Source organism: Hylobates moloch, unplaced genomic scaffold (genome assembly GCF_009828535.3).
Source record: "Hylobates moloch isolate HMO894 unplaced genomic scaffold, HMol_V3 SCAFFOLD_17, whole genome shotgun sequence".
Lineage (NCBI taxonomy): Eukaryota > Metazoa > Chordata > Mammalia > Primates > Hylobatidae > Hylobates > Hylobates moloch.
In genome coordinates, this window is record NW_026652292.1 from 1,335,929 (window position 1) to 1,350,008 (window position 14,080).

A 14,080-nucleotide genomic window follows, 5' to 3' on the forward strand; every position below is an offset into this window, starting at 1 on the left:
CTGCCCTGCCTCCGCTGGGTCCCGGGGAGGGCAGAGCTCTGTGGGTCCCCCTCCCTTGAGCCCACCCCGCCCACGTTCTGGCCAGGACTGGGGCGCTGGAGAGGAGAGGAGGGGCTGGAAACCAGTCTTCCTTCCCTCCTGGGGGTGGGCTCCAGGATTTTTTTGAGACCTCCAATTGCTGCAGGGCCCAGACCAGGAGGGGTGTCTTCCGGTGGACCGGTGGCCTTTACCCACGCGCCCAGCACCTGCCTTCAGGTCTCCCTGACACCCTGTGGCCCGGGAGCTGTGGCAATCTCATCCTGTCTTCCCTCCTCCCTCCGCTCCTGCTCTTTTTCTGTCTCCATTTCTATCTATCTCTGTCTTTGTTTCTCTGTCTCTATCTCATTCTCTGTACCTATATGTCTCTGCCTATCTCTGTCTCTTTCTCTGCATCGCATCCTCCAGGGGTCCCCATCAGCTTAACGGGGGTGTCCCCCCTCCACCCGCCCTGGGGTGGTACACTTGGTAGGGAGACGGTGTGGTGCAATGCAGTGGATTTGAGATGGGGGCGCAGATCCAATCACTGGCTGATGGTGGCCCCTCCACTTAGAGATGGGGTGACCTGGGGAAAATCACTTCACTGCTTTCATCTGTAAAGTGGGAGTACTGGTGACACCTGCCTCCTGGAGTCACTTTGAGGGCTGAATTGATGAATGCACCCTGAGCAATGCCTCATGAGTGGGCCCCGTGTAAATGCTGGTGTGACTATTACCCAGGTCCTGGAGGATACCCAGGCACGTGTGGCTCCTGTGGGGTTCCTGTGGCTGAGACTTGGGGAACATCAAACAATATTCATAGCAACACCTCCAGCACCTCCAGACTGTGAGCCGTTAGCACCTGACCACAACAAGGCCTGCCTTCTCTGTGAGTAGAGACAGAGATTACATTTTGTAGTGGGAGGTGCAACTTCAGGGTAGCCTGGGTGATACCTGTGAACTCAGCAGCTACGATAAATACTAAAGCAAACAGCAAAATTTGCATTTCAAAATAGTGAAAGTAAAAAATCCAAATTAAATTCTGATGGTATTGAGAGCTGAAAGCCATTTGTTAATAAAAGCCTTCCAATGAAAAGCATTAGAAAATCTAACAATAATTATTGGAATCTTACCACGTGCAGTTCTTCGTAAGCAAGTTTTACTGCAAGTCCTATGAGAAGGTTCAAAGGTTCTGGCCACAGAGCACCAGAACCAACAGATGCAGCTGCGAACAGCTAAGGGCCACCCCCTCCTTTCCTCACAGCAGCCTCCGATGAAAGCAACGTCCAGGTGACGCCGGGAGAGCTGCCTAGAAGGATGAGAGGAGCAGGGGCAGCGGGTGTTTCCTTTGTCCTCCAGCTCTTCCGCGTCTGACTGCCTGGAAGGTTGGGAGTAATCGCTAGAGCACTGGCTACCCTATCGTGCTAGGAGTTTGTCATGAGGATGGAAAGTAAGCACCAAGGTTGGCTGGTGAGGGAGAAGGGAAGAAAGAAACTGGGAAGTCCAAACAAGGAGATGCTGCAGCCGCCCAGAGAGCCTTTGGACGGCCTTCCTTGAGGTAGGCAGACAATACGCTGCATGTTTGGTTTAAACCATGGCTGAGGCAGGAGAATAGGGTCTGGAGGCGGGGAACCTAAGGCTGATTCACGCTGGCTTCCTAGAACTAAATCAAAAGGAAAACCCCAACTTTCCATGCCCAAGTAACCAAAGGACCAGAGGCTACTCTCTTTGCAACCCCTCCCCCTTTTTTCTGAGTGGCAGATGAAAAATTGAAAGTACCTCTGATTAGTCCCCTCCTGCAACCAGTCAGGCTGCTCTAGGGCTAAGTCTTCATTTGCATAGGAGTATAATGCTGTAACTTCACTTCAGCCTCTGATTGGTCACTTTCCACAACCAATCAGACATTTGCATAGGGTATAACTTTGTAACTTTGCTTCAGCCTCTGATTGGTCCCCTCCCACAACCAATCAGACTGATCACGGGCCACAACTTCATTTACATAGGGTGTACACCAAGTAATCAATGGGAAACCACTAGAGGGTATTGAAACCCCAGAAAATTCTGTAACTGGGCTCTCCAGCGCTTGTTCAGGCCTGTTTCCATCATGTGGGGTGTACTTTCATTTTCAATAAATCTCTGCTTTTGTTGCTTCATTCTTTCCTTGCTTTGTGCATTTTGTCCAATTCTTTGTTCAAGACACCAAGAACCTGGACAACCTCCACCACTAACACTGCTATTTTCATCCCTTCTCATTTGAGGTGGACACAATTTACAACCAGCTGTTCATCTTTGGATGATCAGGCAGGACTCTCCTAATACATGAATCTATATACGTACCATGCATTTGGCACAGTGCGTGATTCAAGATAAAAGCTTAATAAACATTTGGCTGGATGAGTAAAGAATTAGAGTTTGATTCACTGACCACAGGAAATGCCTTTATCCTATCTCAAACAGCATGCTAGTTAATTAAACTGATAAAAATTATACATAAGAAATCGATGACAATTTTGGAATAGGTGACTGCATTCTTAACCACTGAAATGAACCATTATGCTTTCGACAGAAACCTTAAGAGAAAGTGTGCCTCCAGACTTCCTGAGAGACGGCAGACAGGCCGCCAGGATTTCTGGGTAGCTATTCATCCTATGTTGACTCTTAACAGCATCACTCTGTAAGGAAAAACATGCATCGCTTTCTGAGGAAAAGACAATGAATCTTTAGTGGTGGCCAGCCAGGGGAAGCAATTCTCATCTCCACCCTGGGGAGCTGCTTGGGTGGGTCCTAAGGCTGCCGGGGTTGGCTTCCTGACAGCATGTTTCTGAACACTGACACAGCCAAAGTCAGTTTCTCATGCAATGCAAAACAGCTTTCTTTGTTGTATGCATTCCTCATTTCTTCCATGCATTTTAAATAGGAAATGACAAGTGGGAACTGGGAGAAAAAAACAATTAACCTCTAATTGGGAATCATGACCACTAATTATAAAATAGGGGGAAAATGCTTTAAAAGTCACAAAGAGGAGTGAGAAAAGATAAAATTGTGCATAAATGCAGAAAAACACCCTCAGTCATAAATAATGCTCACAATATCCTAAACCATCTTGAGAAAATGAAGGACACAGCCACCTGGGGGAAGAATGGGGATGCCCCTGGGTCACCGGCAGGAGCTGCTGTCCAGATGCAGCCTCAGGTTGCAAGACGGTGCACAAGACAGGAAAGAAACAAGAATTGTAGGCATTTGTTTAGATACTCACAGGATAGAGCCCAGAGGTCCTGCAGGAGCGAATAATCCTGCTGGCTTCTAGACAGAGAAACTGGGTCTTACATTCGGGAGAGAACTTCACTATCTCCTCGGGTGTCTTTTGCATTTTGAACCATGTGAACACATTATCTAGTAATACCAATTTAAATTAAAATTATTTTCAAAAACATTCTATACCACTGTGGCGGGTTGACTAGCATCTCCCGCAAAATTCATGTCTACCTGAAACCTCGAAATGTGATCCTATTTGGAAATAAGAATCTTTGTAGATGTAATTAAGAATTTCCAGATGAAATTATCCTGGATAAGGGTGGGCCCTAAAGCAATGACGGATGTCCTTCTAAGAAGAGGAGAAGGCGCAGATTCTGGAACAGAGGAGAAGGCCTTCTGAAGACAGAGGCAGAGGTTGGAGCCCTGTGGCCAGAGCCCAGAATGGCCTGGGGCCACAGAAGCTGGAAGAGGCAGTAGGAATCCCCCCCAGAGTCTTTGGAGGAAGCACTGCCTGGCCCACACCTGGATGCTGGACATCTGGCCTCCAGGACTGTGAGAGAGTACATTTCGTATGTTACAGTTTGTAGTAATTTTTTATGGCAGTCACAAGCAACTAACGTACCACTTCATTCCTTTTTAAATCACCTTAGCCTCTAAAGAAGTATACTTGAAGTGTAATTAACAAAATAAATTTCCCCCCACTTTTTTTTTGTTTGTTTTTGGAGATAGTTTCGCTCTGTCCCCCAGGCTGGAGTGCAATGGCACGATCATGGCTCACTGCAGCCTCAACCGCCCAGGCTCAGATGATCTTCCCAACTCGGCCTCCCAAGTAGCCAAGACCACAGAGGTGCACTGCCATGCCCAGCTAATTTTGGTATTTTTGTAGAGACAGGGTTTCACCATGTTGCTCAGGCTGGTCTTGAATGTCTGGGCTCAAGCGAGCCTCCTGCCTCAGCCTCCCAAAGTGCTGGGATTACAGGGATGAGCCCCCGTGCCTGGCCTTTCTCCACTTTTCAATCTTAAATTTGTCTTCATCTGGGATGAACAAGAGAGGTGTCTTTCTAAAGCTGACAGGCATGTGATGCACAATAATAAAATATTATACAATTTGTTTCTCACCCAGCCACTTACTCAACAAAAGCCAAAGAGAATTGCTATATTGGGTATAATTAGAAAAACAATAATAAATAAATAATATCTGTCACAGTTTTTTTCCAAAGTACTTTTATATGAAAACTGGTTCCCTGAGTTCTTAGGGCTTTACACCTTAAATTTAGGGAGAGCACATTCTTTCAAGATTTAAATTTTGCAACAACACAAGTCAAAAATAATTTGAGTAATGAAGGGGAGTGTCATCCTGCCTGGGACTGCGTCCAGGCAGTCCCAGAGACATGTGCAGAGCATGTGCATGTGTGCAAGGTGTGATGTGATGTGAACATACGAGTGTTGCTCCCGATAGGGAGGAAGGAGAGAACCTGGCGTCTTCTCTAAATCTTTTTGTTTATCCTTTTTTTTTTTTTTTGTTTTTTTTTTTTTTTTTTTTGAGACGGAGTCTCGCTCTGTCGCCCAGGCTGGAGTGCAGTGGCGCGATCTCAGCTCACTGCAAGCTCCGCCTCCCGGGTTCACGCCATTCTCCTGCCTCAGCCTCTCCGAGTAGCTGGGACTATAGGCGCCCGCCACCACGCCCGGCTAATTTTTTGTATTTTTAGTAGAGACGGGGTTTCACCGTGGTCTCGATCTCCTGACCTCGTGATCCGCCTGCCTCGGCCTCCCAAAGTGCTGGGATTACAAGCGTGAGCCACCGCACCCGGCCTTTGTTTTTGTTTTTTTGAGACCGAGTTTTGCTCTGTCCTACAGGCTGGAGTGCAGTGGTGTGATCTTGGCTCACTGCAACTTCCATTTCCTGGGTTCAAGCAATTCTCCCACCTCAGCCTTCTGAGTAGCTGGGATTACAGGCGCCCACCACCATGCCTGGCTGATTTTTCTTTTTTTTTTGTATTTTTAGTAGAGACAAGGTTTTACCACGTTGGCCAGGCTGATCTCCAATGCCTAACCTCAAGTGAACCCCCCGCCTCGGCCTCCCAAAGTGCTGGGATTACAGGCATGAGCCACTGTGCCTGGCCTAGTTATACTTTTTGACTTTTAAAAATGAGTAACGGTTGTTCAAAGGTCTTTAGAGCAGAAATGAGAGTCTCAGGGCTCCCCAAATCTCTGCACACACGGCTTTCAGAGTGGAATTACCCTTGCGCACACACAGCTGCACACAGCATAGCTCTGATAGCAGAGGGCGCACTTGCTGTGGTGAATGTCCTAGAATGGAACAGGGTTGGTAAATGTTTTCTGCAAAGAGCCCGAGAGCAAAACCTTTCTGTGCCCTGAGGCAATGACTCAACTCTGCTGTGGCAGCAGGAAACACACACACAGACCACGGGATGCATAAATGAGCGAGGGGGCGTTTGCCAATAAAACTTTATCAACAAAAACTGGCAGTGGCCCAGCCACGGACTTGTGGAGGAGACCATCATTTGATGCAGCTGGCCACACTGAAGCTCAGACACGCCAACGTAGTAATGAGGCAGAACGTGGATTCCACTCCACCCTTTTCAGATTAAAGACATGCTCAACAAAAAGTGATACTAGTTCAAGTATTTACCAAGTTATGTGGTGAGTGAGCTGGTGAGCCTGCAGTCCCAAAAGGAAGAAAAAGAGAATGAACACAGCAGACAGCTGCGGGAGAAGCAACCGTGCAGTCACCTCGGGTGGGCGGGGGGGACACGCAGGTTTCCCAGGGGAGCTGCCTCCTGGCAGGAAGCGCTGGAATCCACCTCAGGAATTCCCATGAACTCTGTAACACCAGGAAGGTGGGAAAGGAAGGCAGCTGCAGCCCCTGGTGGAGGGCAGGGCCCTGAGACTGGGCTCTTCCTGGGTACAGGTCTCTGCCCAGAGCTTCCTGGTGGGGCCCTCAGCTCCTCTTCTCCAAGGCCTGGAAACGAGCTCGATGGGGCTGAGAATCATCGCTGTGTGTGGGAGACACATGGTCAGTCTGAGTAAGCGGAAGAAATGGTGAGTGGCTGCAATTGGAAGGAAGCCCCAGAGAAGGCGCTTAGCCTGACTGGCAAAGGGCAGGGCGTGGAGCGGGTGGGGAGGGCTTCACTTTTCCTTGATGATAGTTGTTTCATTGCTCAGATTATTTTGGCAAAGCATATTGTTCACCAATTTTTATGTTTTTCTAGGTATCAATATAAAAGTAAGATATAAACACAACTCCTCAACAAAATTAAAACCCACAAAAAGGGAACCTCACATTTTACTCCCACCCGTCTATTCTCCCCTCTCCTTGAGAAGTAAAAACAAGTCCCAGCTACTCGGGAGGCTGAGGCAGGAGAATGGCCTGAACCCGGGAGGCAGAGCTTGCAATGAGCCGAGATCGCGCCACTGTACTCCAGCCCGGGCTACAGAGCAAGACTCCATCTCAAAAAAAAAAAAAAATCAGTTTTGCAGTGTTGCTCCAGAACTTTTCTTACAAAGTTACCTAAACACGGCTTCGAAAAACGTGCTTAGATTTGTGTTTTTTACTTAAATGGAAACGTACTTTGCACACGGTTGTACAACTTTTTTTGCGTATTTAATATTCAGAAATATGTCTTGGCGTGAGTTTTGAGATGGCTTGTGGCGAGCCATGCCATTTGCCCTAGGGCTGCGTGGTTACCATTTGTTGCAGGATTGCGTGGTTACCAGGAGCCTGTGTGACCACTGATTTCGCATCTGCCCTTCGCTGAACGTGTATTTCTAGAAAACTCCAGTGTCAAACTTGTCTCACACTCCAGAGGTGCCAGAGGTGCTCAGGGTTCTCTTGGGCAGGGCGTTCAGCAAAGTCCACAGAGCAAAATGTGGGCTTGACCTTAAAAGGGGTGAGCAAGGAGGAGACGGGCCTCCTCTCGTGAGCAGGCACGGAGGTGCTGGTCTGCCTTCGCTTGCTGAGTGCCCACTGCAGGCTGGGCTGGTGGGAGATGCTACGGACACAAACACGGCTGGGAAGCAGGCTCTGCCTCCACGCAGAATGCTCATCTGTTCAGGCTGCAATAACAAAATTCCACCAGTGGCCTGGCTTACAGACAAGAAACTTGTTCCTCACAGCTCTGGAGGCTGAAGTCCAGCCTCAAGGCGCCGGCAGCTTCCGTGTCTGGTGGGGCTTCCTGGCTCACAGCCGGGGCTCCTCACACGGTGGACGGGGCGAGCTGGCTCTCTGGACTCCCTTCTCAGGCCCAAACCCCATCACGAGGCCCTGGAGCAGGACTGAGTCACCTCCCGAAGGCCCCGTTCCAAAGCACTCCCACGGGGGATTAGGTTTCAACACAGGAATTTTCCGCGACAAACATTGAGACCACAGCACCCAGCTCTCTGGGTTCCCAGAGCCCTGTGGGAGGGCTGGGTCGCGCCTGCCCCCTTTTAGACACGAGGCTTCCATGGAAGCTTCTTGCCGGAGGCTGGACACTGAGGAATGGACAGCAGCAACTCTCTTCCACCGGCTCTTCCGTCGGCTCTTCCACCTCCCGATCACTTCCGTCATCGCTGGGGGAGGAACGAATGCACCGTGTGGTGAATGCTTCTGCTGCAAAGCACATCACCCCTGCTTGGAGACCTTGTTGGTGACCCTCAGCCAGCCTCATAGGCCACAGCAGGTCTCACAGCCATGCCCACTCGCGGGGAGGCAGGGAAGCCCCAGCCCCCACCGGTCCGGCAGAGGAAGGAGACCTGGACCCTGGGAGTGCCGGTCTTGCCTCCCACTCTCCTGGGTGAGTGACAGCGACGCTGCCAGGTGGGTGGTCTGTCAGACCTGGTCCATGAGTAGCCCCCTAGGTGGATACAAACATGGCAGTGTCCCACAGAGCGTCCCGGCTCCTGCTCAGTGGCACCTCGCCTCCTTCCAGAAATGCATAGACAGCTCCTATGTTCTTCTCTCCATCTGGGCATCATTTACTTTCCCTTCACTTGCACTGCTGTCCCCAGTTGATCTTACTTTAAAAGTCCCTCAGAGAATAACCTAGTAACATACACCTGAATAGCACTTCTAACTTCTCACAGTATTTTCAATCCATCTTTCAGTTCATTGGCATCACACAAGAGACAGGGAGGACATTGGCAAGACAGGGCTGGCATCTGGCAGGGTCCCAGCCCACCTGTAGGTCTCGAGAGTGCAGGAACAGCTCCTGACAGGATAACCCTGCCGGCCCACATGCCCACCCCTCCTCTCCCTGCAGTTGCCCTTCTCTGTGCCCATGAGGACCTGCTCAGCCCACCTTTGGGTGGCTTGGAAGTGCCTGGGATTTAATCCCCACACGGTGACCCTCAACCACGAGTGATGAGCATCTGTGGATAAACGCCCCCCCCGGTCCTCATCCCCTGCAGGACACCAAGGTACATTCCGCCAGAGCTCAGGGGACACACAGGGTGGCGCCCGGTGCCCCTCTGGTTCTGTGCCCTGGAAGCTCCTCTCCCTCCTTGACTCATATCCCCACTCCCCATCCTGACTTCCGAGATCACCTTCCAATGGTGCATCTGAATCCCAGCCATCGTCATGAGGTGTGCCCAGTTAGGACAGGCGGCAGCAACCCTGGTTCACTGTTGGGGAAATGTGTTGCCCCCCCGCGGAGTGCTTGGCAGTGTCTGGGGCACTTTTGGTTGGCCCCGCTCGTGTGTGGGGTGCTCCCGACATCTCGTGGTGGAGCCCAGGGATGAACACCCGGCAGTGCCCAGGATGGGCCCAGAGCACAACCCAGCCCCAGACGTCCACAGCGCTGATGCCCAGGATCCCTGGCCTGGTTCTGCAGAATTCTTTTATTAGTAACTTATTCTGGACTGAAGGCTGGATAGGTAATTATCAGCCTTAGATTTCTACTCAAGCAAAATTAGAAGAATCCCACCTTTCCCCGTTGGATCAAGCGTGCCGTGAAATCCATGCCTTCTTTATTCCTTCCTGTTGGCTCCTGTGCCACGCTGCCTTGCTGGGGATGTGTCTGTGCCATCGCCAAGAGGCCACGACTGTGTGCCCATATCTGCATGGCACGTGAGCACATCACACCCAACTGCAGGCATGCAGCCGGTGGTCACGTCTCCCCCCAGAACCCCGCGTGCTGCAGAAACACATCCAGTTTTCATCCACGCAGGATGGCTTGGATGTCCCCTGCCCATGCCCAGCCTCAGGCCCCTCCTCGGGTTGCCTCCCCTGCAACCAAAAGTTTCAGCTTGGCCGTCATCCCCTGCAGGGGAGCATCCTGGACCTCTGCCTCGGAGGGCCTGGCACGCCTCACACATAGCACTCACCAGCCTGTTTCACATGCTCCCGTGCAGGAAGGGTGAGGGCAGCAGCACCTCTTCTCCTCACCTCAGGGCCCAGGCGCGAGAAGCATCAGCAAGCCATGCTGGGGGCTGTCAGGACCCTGTGGTTCTCAAAACCACATCACCCACCCTGTGAGAGATCAGAGACATGGAGAGCACACACTGGCTGAAGGTCGCAGTCCACTGAGGGTCACTACAGTGGCTCCGCTGACTCAACACACCCTCCCGCACTGACTGTTCAGGTGGTGTATGCAGACACACGCGTATATATGTGGACACACTCATGCATGCACACACACGTGCCACATACACACATGCACGCACACACACACGCTTGAGGAAAGTCCTCTCTGTTGCTGAACTATTCTCAGTCCCATTGCATAACAGGTCTCCTAGTGGGGTCTGGCTTTTGACACTTTCAGGGGCCCCCGTGACACACACTCTAGTGCATCAACTCCTAACTTAAGAACAGCTCAAGAGAGGCTTCCCTTTCACTGCACAAAGAAGCAGGCTCTTCGCAGAGCTGGTTCCCTTTTCTTTCAGGTAATAATGCCCTCCACCTTCAACTGGCCAGACGCCTGCGGGCTGCACTGCCCACGTCAAGCTGCTTGCAGAGGCCCTTCGTGAGGGTGAATGGGCACAGCACAGAGTTCACAGCAACCCACACCAGCGTCTGCTCCCCCTGAAGAAGTGATGTGGGTGCTGGGGAGGAGCTTTGGCCCTGATGTGGCCATGGTGCCCCCTCTGCCGCCCCACCAGTCCTTTCTGGGTGACCTTGCTGCACCCCTGCTACTGATCTGGGTGGGAGGGCGCTCCCCGAGGGCTAGGCTTCTTGCATGGTCTCCTGTCTCACGAAACTCCTTTCTGGGAGAAGGGGAGGTGTCCCTGGCCAGGAGGAAAGGAGCCGTGAGAAGGCTGTCCCCACATCTCAGCATCTGCTCTGGGTTGGACTGTGCTCCCCACCCCCAAATTCATGTTGACGACAGCGCTCCCCCAAGGCATGGGGCTCACTCAACTCTGAATCCCAATGACCAGGGCAGGACCAGTCCACTCCATCCCTCCAAGTCCTTACCAGTTGTAGGTGTGGCCATCCTCTAGCAAGGGGAGCTCCTCGCCTCCCCCTGAATCTGGGCTCACCCTAGGGACTTGAACTGAAGGAGTGCGGCAGAAATGACACGCTGGGATTTCTGAGGCTGGGTCATAGGAAGCCTCGTAGCGTCCGCTTGGGTCTCTCAGGACACTCTCGGGAAGCTCACTCTGGGGCAGCGCAAGCCACGCCGTGGGCCCTGCCTGAGGAGGTGCTACGTGCAGCCTGAGGAGCACTGAGACCCCAGACAGGAGAGCCGGTGCCATCTTGGAAGTGGGTCCTGCAGTTAATGCCACACAGATCAGACAAACTGCTCAGCTGAGCCCAACCCAAATGCCTCACAAAATCGTGAGCAATGTAAAATGGCTGATTTAAGCCACCAAGCCTTGGCTTGTACAGCAACGGGTGACCAAAACACTGACCATTTCTTCCAAGAGGCTCTAAGCAGTCTCATGGAGACATAGAGAAGTCCCGCCCAGCCTCACCCAGCACCATCCAATCCCTACCTGCAGCCAGAGTTCAGAGAGGATGAATGAACTAAGCTATTCAGAAGGTCTATTTTAATAGGAAAATGTTTTTTAATTGGAACGTTTTGGAAATAAGATAATGCAACGTCTTCTATAGTTACTCATTTACACTGAAACGTGATGGGTAACTTTTAGGGCGTTTGCTTCCAGTCACTTTCCCCCGACTCCTTGATGTGATAATTCCTTCCGTAAGATACAACCATTCTCCCAAGTGACGCGATGACGAGTATGTGCGTGACTCTGGAGGGAAAGGGTCTACATCTGTCTCTGCTTGTGCCTCGGATGGGTTTTACAATAGACGTACCACCGACCCCGCCTCTTCACCAGGTAACAGTCCTTGCAGCGCTTCTTAAGGACACGCTTGTTTTTGAACCCCAGCGCGGGCAGCAGGTGGGGCAGGAGGCCGGGTGAGAGAAGTGAGCGTACTTCTGCCCTGGGTTCCACAGCCACGGGAGCTGCACCTCGAAGGGATCCAAACAGAAATGTGGAGAGGGCTCGAGGCTTCACTGTGTGACGACTGAGATACAGCAGAGGGTTCACCATTTTCCTTATAAAAAGATTTGCCATGTTGTGGTGAATCTATGGGAGAGAGAGAAAAAAAAGGTGTTCTAGCTTCTCCTGCGTTTCCACCTGCTCTTTACGGCTTCCTTTTCTCTGTTTCACTGAGGCTTGGGAAGGCAGGGACCTCGGGGTCAGAGGGTGTTCCCATACCAGCTGCGGCCTCGACCTGAACTTTAACACTGCCTTAATCAGCCAAATGTGCCACAATAAGGGGCAGTGGACGGTGGCTTCCTTCCCTTTCCCGCCTGCTGCAAGTGTAGGTGACTGTGCAAAGCCCCGCGATGTTGAGGAGCGGCTCACTTGGCTGGGAGGGAGCTTAAACTTAGGCCGCATCCCTTTCCAAACAGTCACACCAGGTCAAGGGCGGTTCAACTGATAAGCTCCTCCCTCCAACTATCCCCAGACCCAGGGGCCCTCCCTCGGGCCAGTTTCGGGACAAACCCCCGAGACGGGGACCCACCGGCCCCCGCTCGGGAAGGGCACGGAACTCTGGCAGCCCAGTCGCCCGCCTCTGCTTCCCCCACGCGCCCCGGCCCTTAGGGCTCAGCGGCCCCGGCTGGGAAGAGCTGGGTCTGCAGGGCCCGGAGGACACCGCGACCCAGGAGCCGACCCTGCGCGAGGGCTGTGGGGTCGCGTTCGGGAGTCGCCGGGTCTCCCGCCCCGGGGACGCTGGACACCCCCTCCTGTCGGCCAGGTCGGGCGCCCACGATCGGACCAGCACCCCCCACCCTGGCCCTCCGAGACAGCCAGGCCCCGGCCCACGCTCCTCTGACCGCAGCCCACTCGGGGAGACATGCCCGAGGGTCCCAAGGTGGCCGGCCCCACCCTCTCGCAGCCCCAACTCTCAGGACACCCGGGACCTCTGACCTGAGAAGACGGCGCCCGTACCCGGCCGCGCGCCCTCACCCCGCGCCTGCCCCTGCCTCTGCGCACTGGCACGCGGACGCTGCTGCCAGGAAGGAAGATGGCGGCGGGAGGGTCACGTGGCGTGCTGACGTCTAATGCGGGGCGCAGAGACGCAGCCGCGAGTGCGCAGGCGCTGGAGTGCGACGTATCACTCCCCGACTGCGCACTCCCTGCGGGCCACCGGGACCGCAGCGCTGTTTGACTGGAGCGCTCTCGAGGAAAAAAATGCAAAAAACAGGAACGAAAATGGATATCCGCGACGAAAAAGAAATTACAACCAATCAGACCTTAGAAAAAACTGGCAAATACCAATGTCAAAACAAACTGAGAAAGAGGACATGTTTTTAAGTGGACAGGAGAAATGTAAACAGGCTCCGGGAAACGAGTAGAGACAGGCAGTAGTTTCAACTGGTTACGGCTGTTTTCCCCAACATTATGAAAAACTTCAGACATAGAGAAAAAGGGAAAGAATTGTACGGTGAACACCCATATACTCGCCACCTAGATTCTACACTTGGCTCGCTTTTCAGATATCTACCTGTAACTCCATCCGCCTTCCTTTTTCTGTGTGTCCAGGTGAGTTGCAGACGTGGCTGCGTCCACCCCGCGCTCCCTGCAGGCCCCAACGCTTCATCGCAGCGCCCACTTTTTCCACCTGACCCGGTGAACACCAGGTGGGCCGCTGGAGTTTATCAGCTCCAGGACAAATCTGTCTCTGACCACCACGTTTGCTGGGACGTCTTTCCGTTTTCAGGAGGTTTTCACGTGCATTCTTGTTTTTCATGCCTTTCCCCCTCTTCATCATGTCCCCCACCACTCATCCATCCCCAGTGTTTTGTTCTTGGAGTCACCTGGTCCTCAGGCTCTGACCACAGCAAAATAAAAGCTGGATGCTGGAGCGTTAAGCTGGGATTTATACCCAAGTCAGCTCTAAGCAAAATGGGCCTTTTTAGAGGCTGTATTTGCGTGCTGTAAAATCAATTGGTGTACTAGGCTCTGTTGCAGAAATCCCCCAAATATACGTTTCCTCCGCGGCTCCCCATAACCACACACAGGAACGCTTGCCTTCAACGAGGAGCATGCACTTCCAGTCTCTTCTGCTAAGCAGTTGACTCCTTCACCCAATAATTTTGATATTTAAACGTCTCATGATTATCGGTTATCATAAGAATATAAACAATGTATCTTCAGTTTACATCCTCCCCTGCCTGTCCGCTAAATAAGAACCACTGGGTACTCCTAAGCGCTGAAGATTTCGCACACCATTGCCTGCCTCATCAGGGCCCTCGCTCTAGCCTGTGGCTGCAACTGCGTGAGGCTGCATCTGCCGGCGCAACGGGGCCGCTTAACTTTTAGGCCATTGATGAAAAGTCAAACAAGTGCACAGTACT

General features: G+C 52.3%; 2 protein-coding genes across 5 annotated transcripts in view; one reads left to right on the forward strand and one right to left on the reverse strand.

Annotated features, from left to right (window-relative positions):
• Positions 1-11,249: 11,249 nt before the first annotated feature.
• Positions 11,250-14,045, reverse strand: MRPL36 (mitochondrial ribosomal protein L36). Of its 4 annotated transcripts, none has more exons than XM_032135578.2 (2): positions 13,228-14,045; positions 11,250-11,801 (listed from the first exon to the last, which is right to left on the reverse strand). In XM_032135578.2, the coding sequence occupies exons 1-2, from the start codon at positions 13,492-13,494 to the stop codon at positions 11,478-11,480; spliced, it is 591 nt and encodes a 196-aa protein (XP_031991469.1). In that variant the 5' UTR covers positions 13,495-14,045; the 3' UTR covers positions 11,250-11,477. The 4 variants fall into 4 exon arrangements, with proteins under 4 accessions (XP_031991469.1, XP_031991470.1, XP_031991471.1 ...); XM_032135579.2 differs by lacking the exon at positions 13,228-14,045 and adding an exon at positions 12,672-12,752; XM_032135580.2 differs by lacking the exon at positions 13,228-14,045 and adding an exon at positions 12,651-12,742.
• The window catches only part of NDUFS6 (NADH:ubiquinone oxidoreductase subunit S6), a 21,292-nt gene continuing 19,954 nt past the window's right edge, over positions 12,743-14,080 (forward strand). Inside the window, exon 1 of the mRNA XM_032135582.2 lies at positions 12,743-13,265. Within this exon, the coding sequence (XP_031991473.1) occupies positions 13,125-13,265 (141 nt within the window). The 5' untranslated portion in view covers positions 12,743-13,124. The remainder of the gene's footprint in view (positions 13,266-14,080) is intronic.

What these genes read in the sequence shown, in the direction of transcription:
- MRPL36 (XM_032135578.2), bottom strand. Translation starts at nt 13,494, where the DNA reads ATGATGAAGAGGGGGAAAGGCATGAAAAACAAGAATGCACGTGAAAAC. An exon ending in GAAGGCGGATGGAGTTACAG is followed by an intron (nt 11,802 to 13,227) that starts GTAGATATCTGA and finishes TCTCTCCCATAG; the next exon opens with ATTCACCACAACATGGCAAA.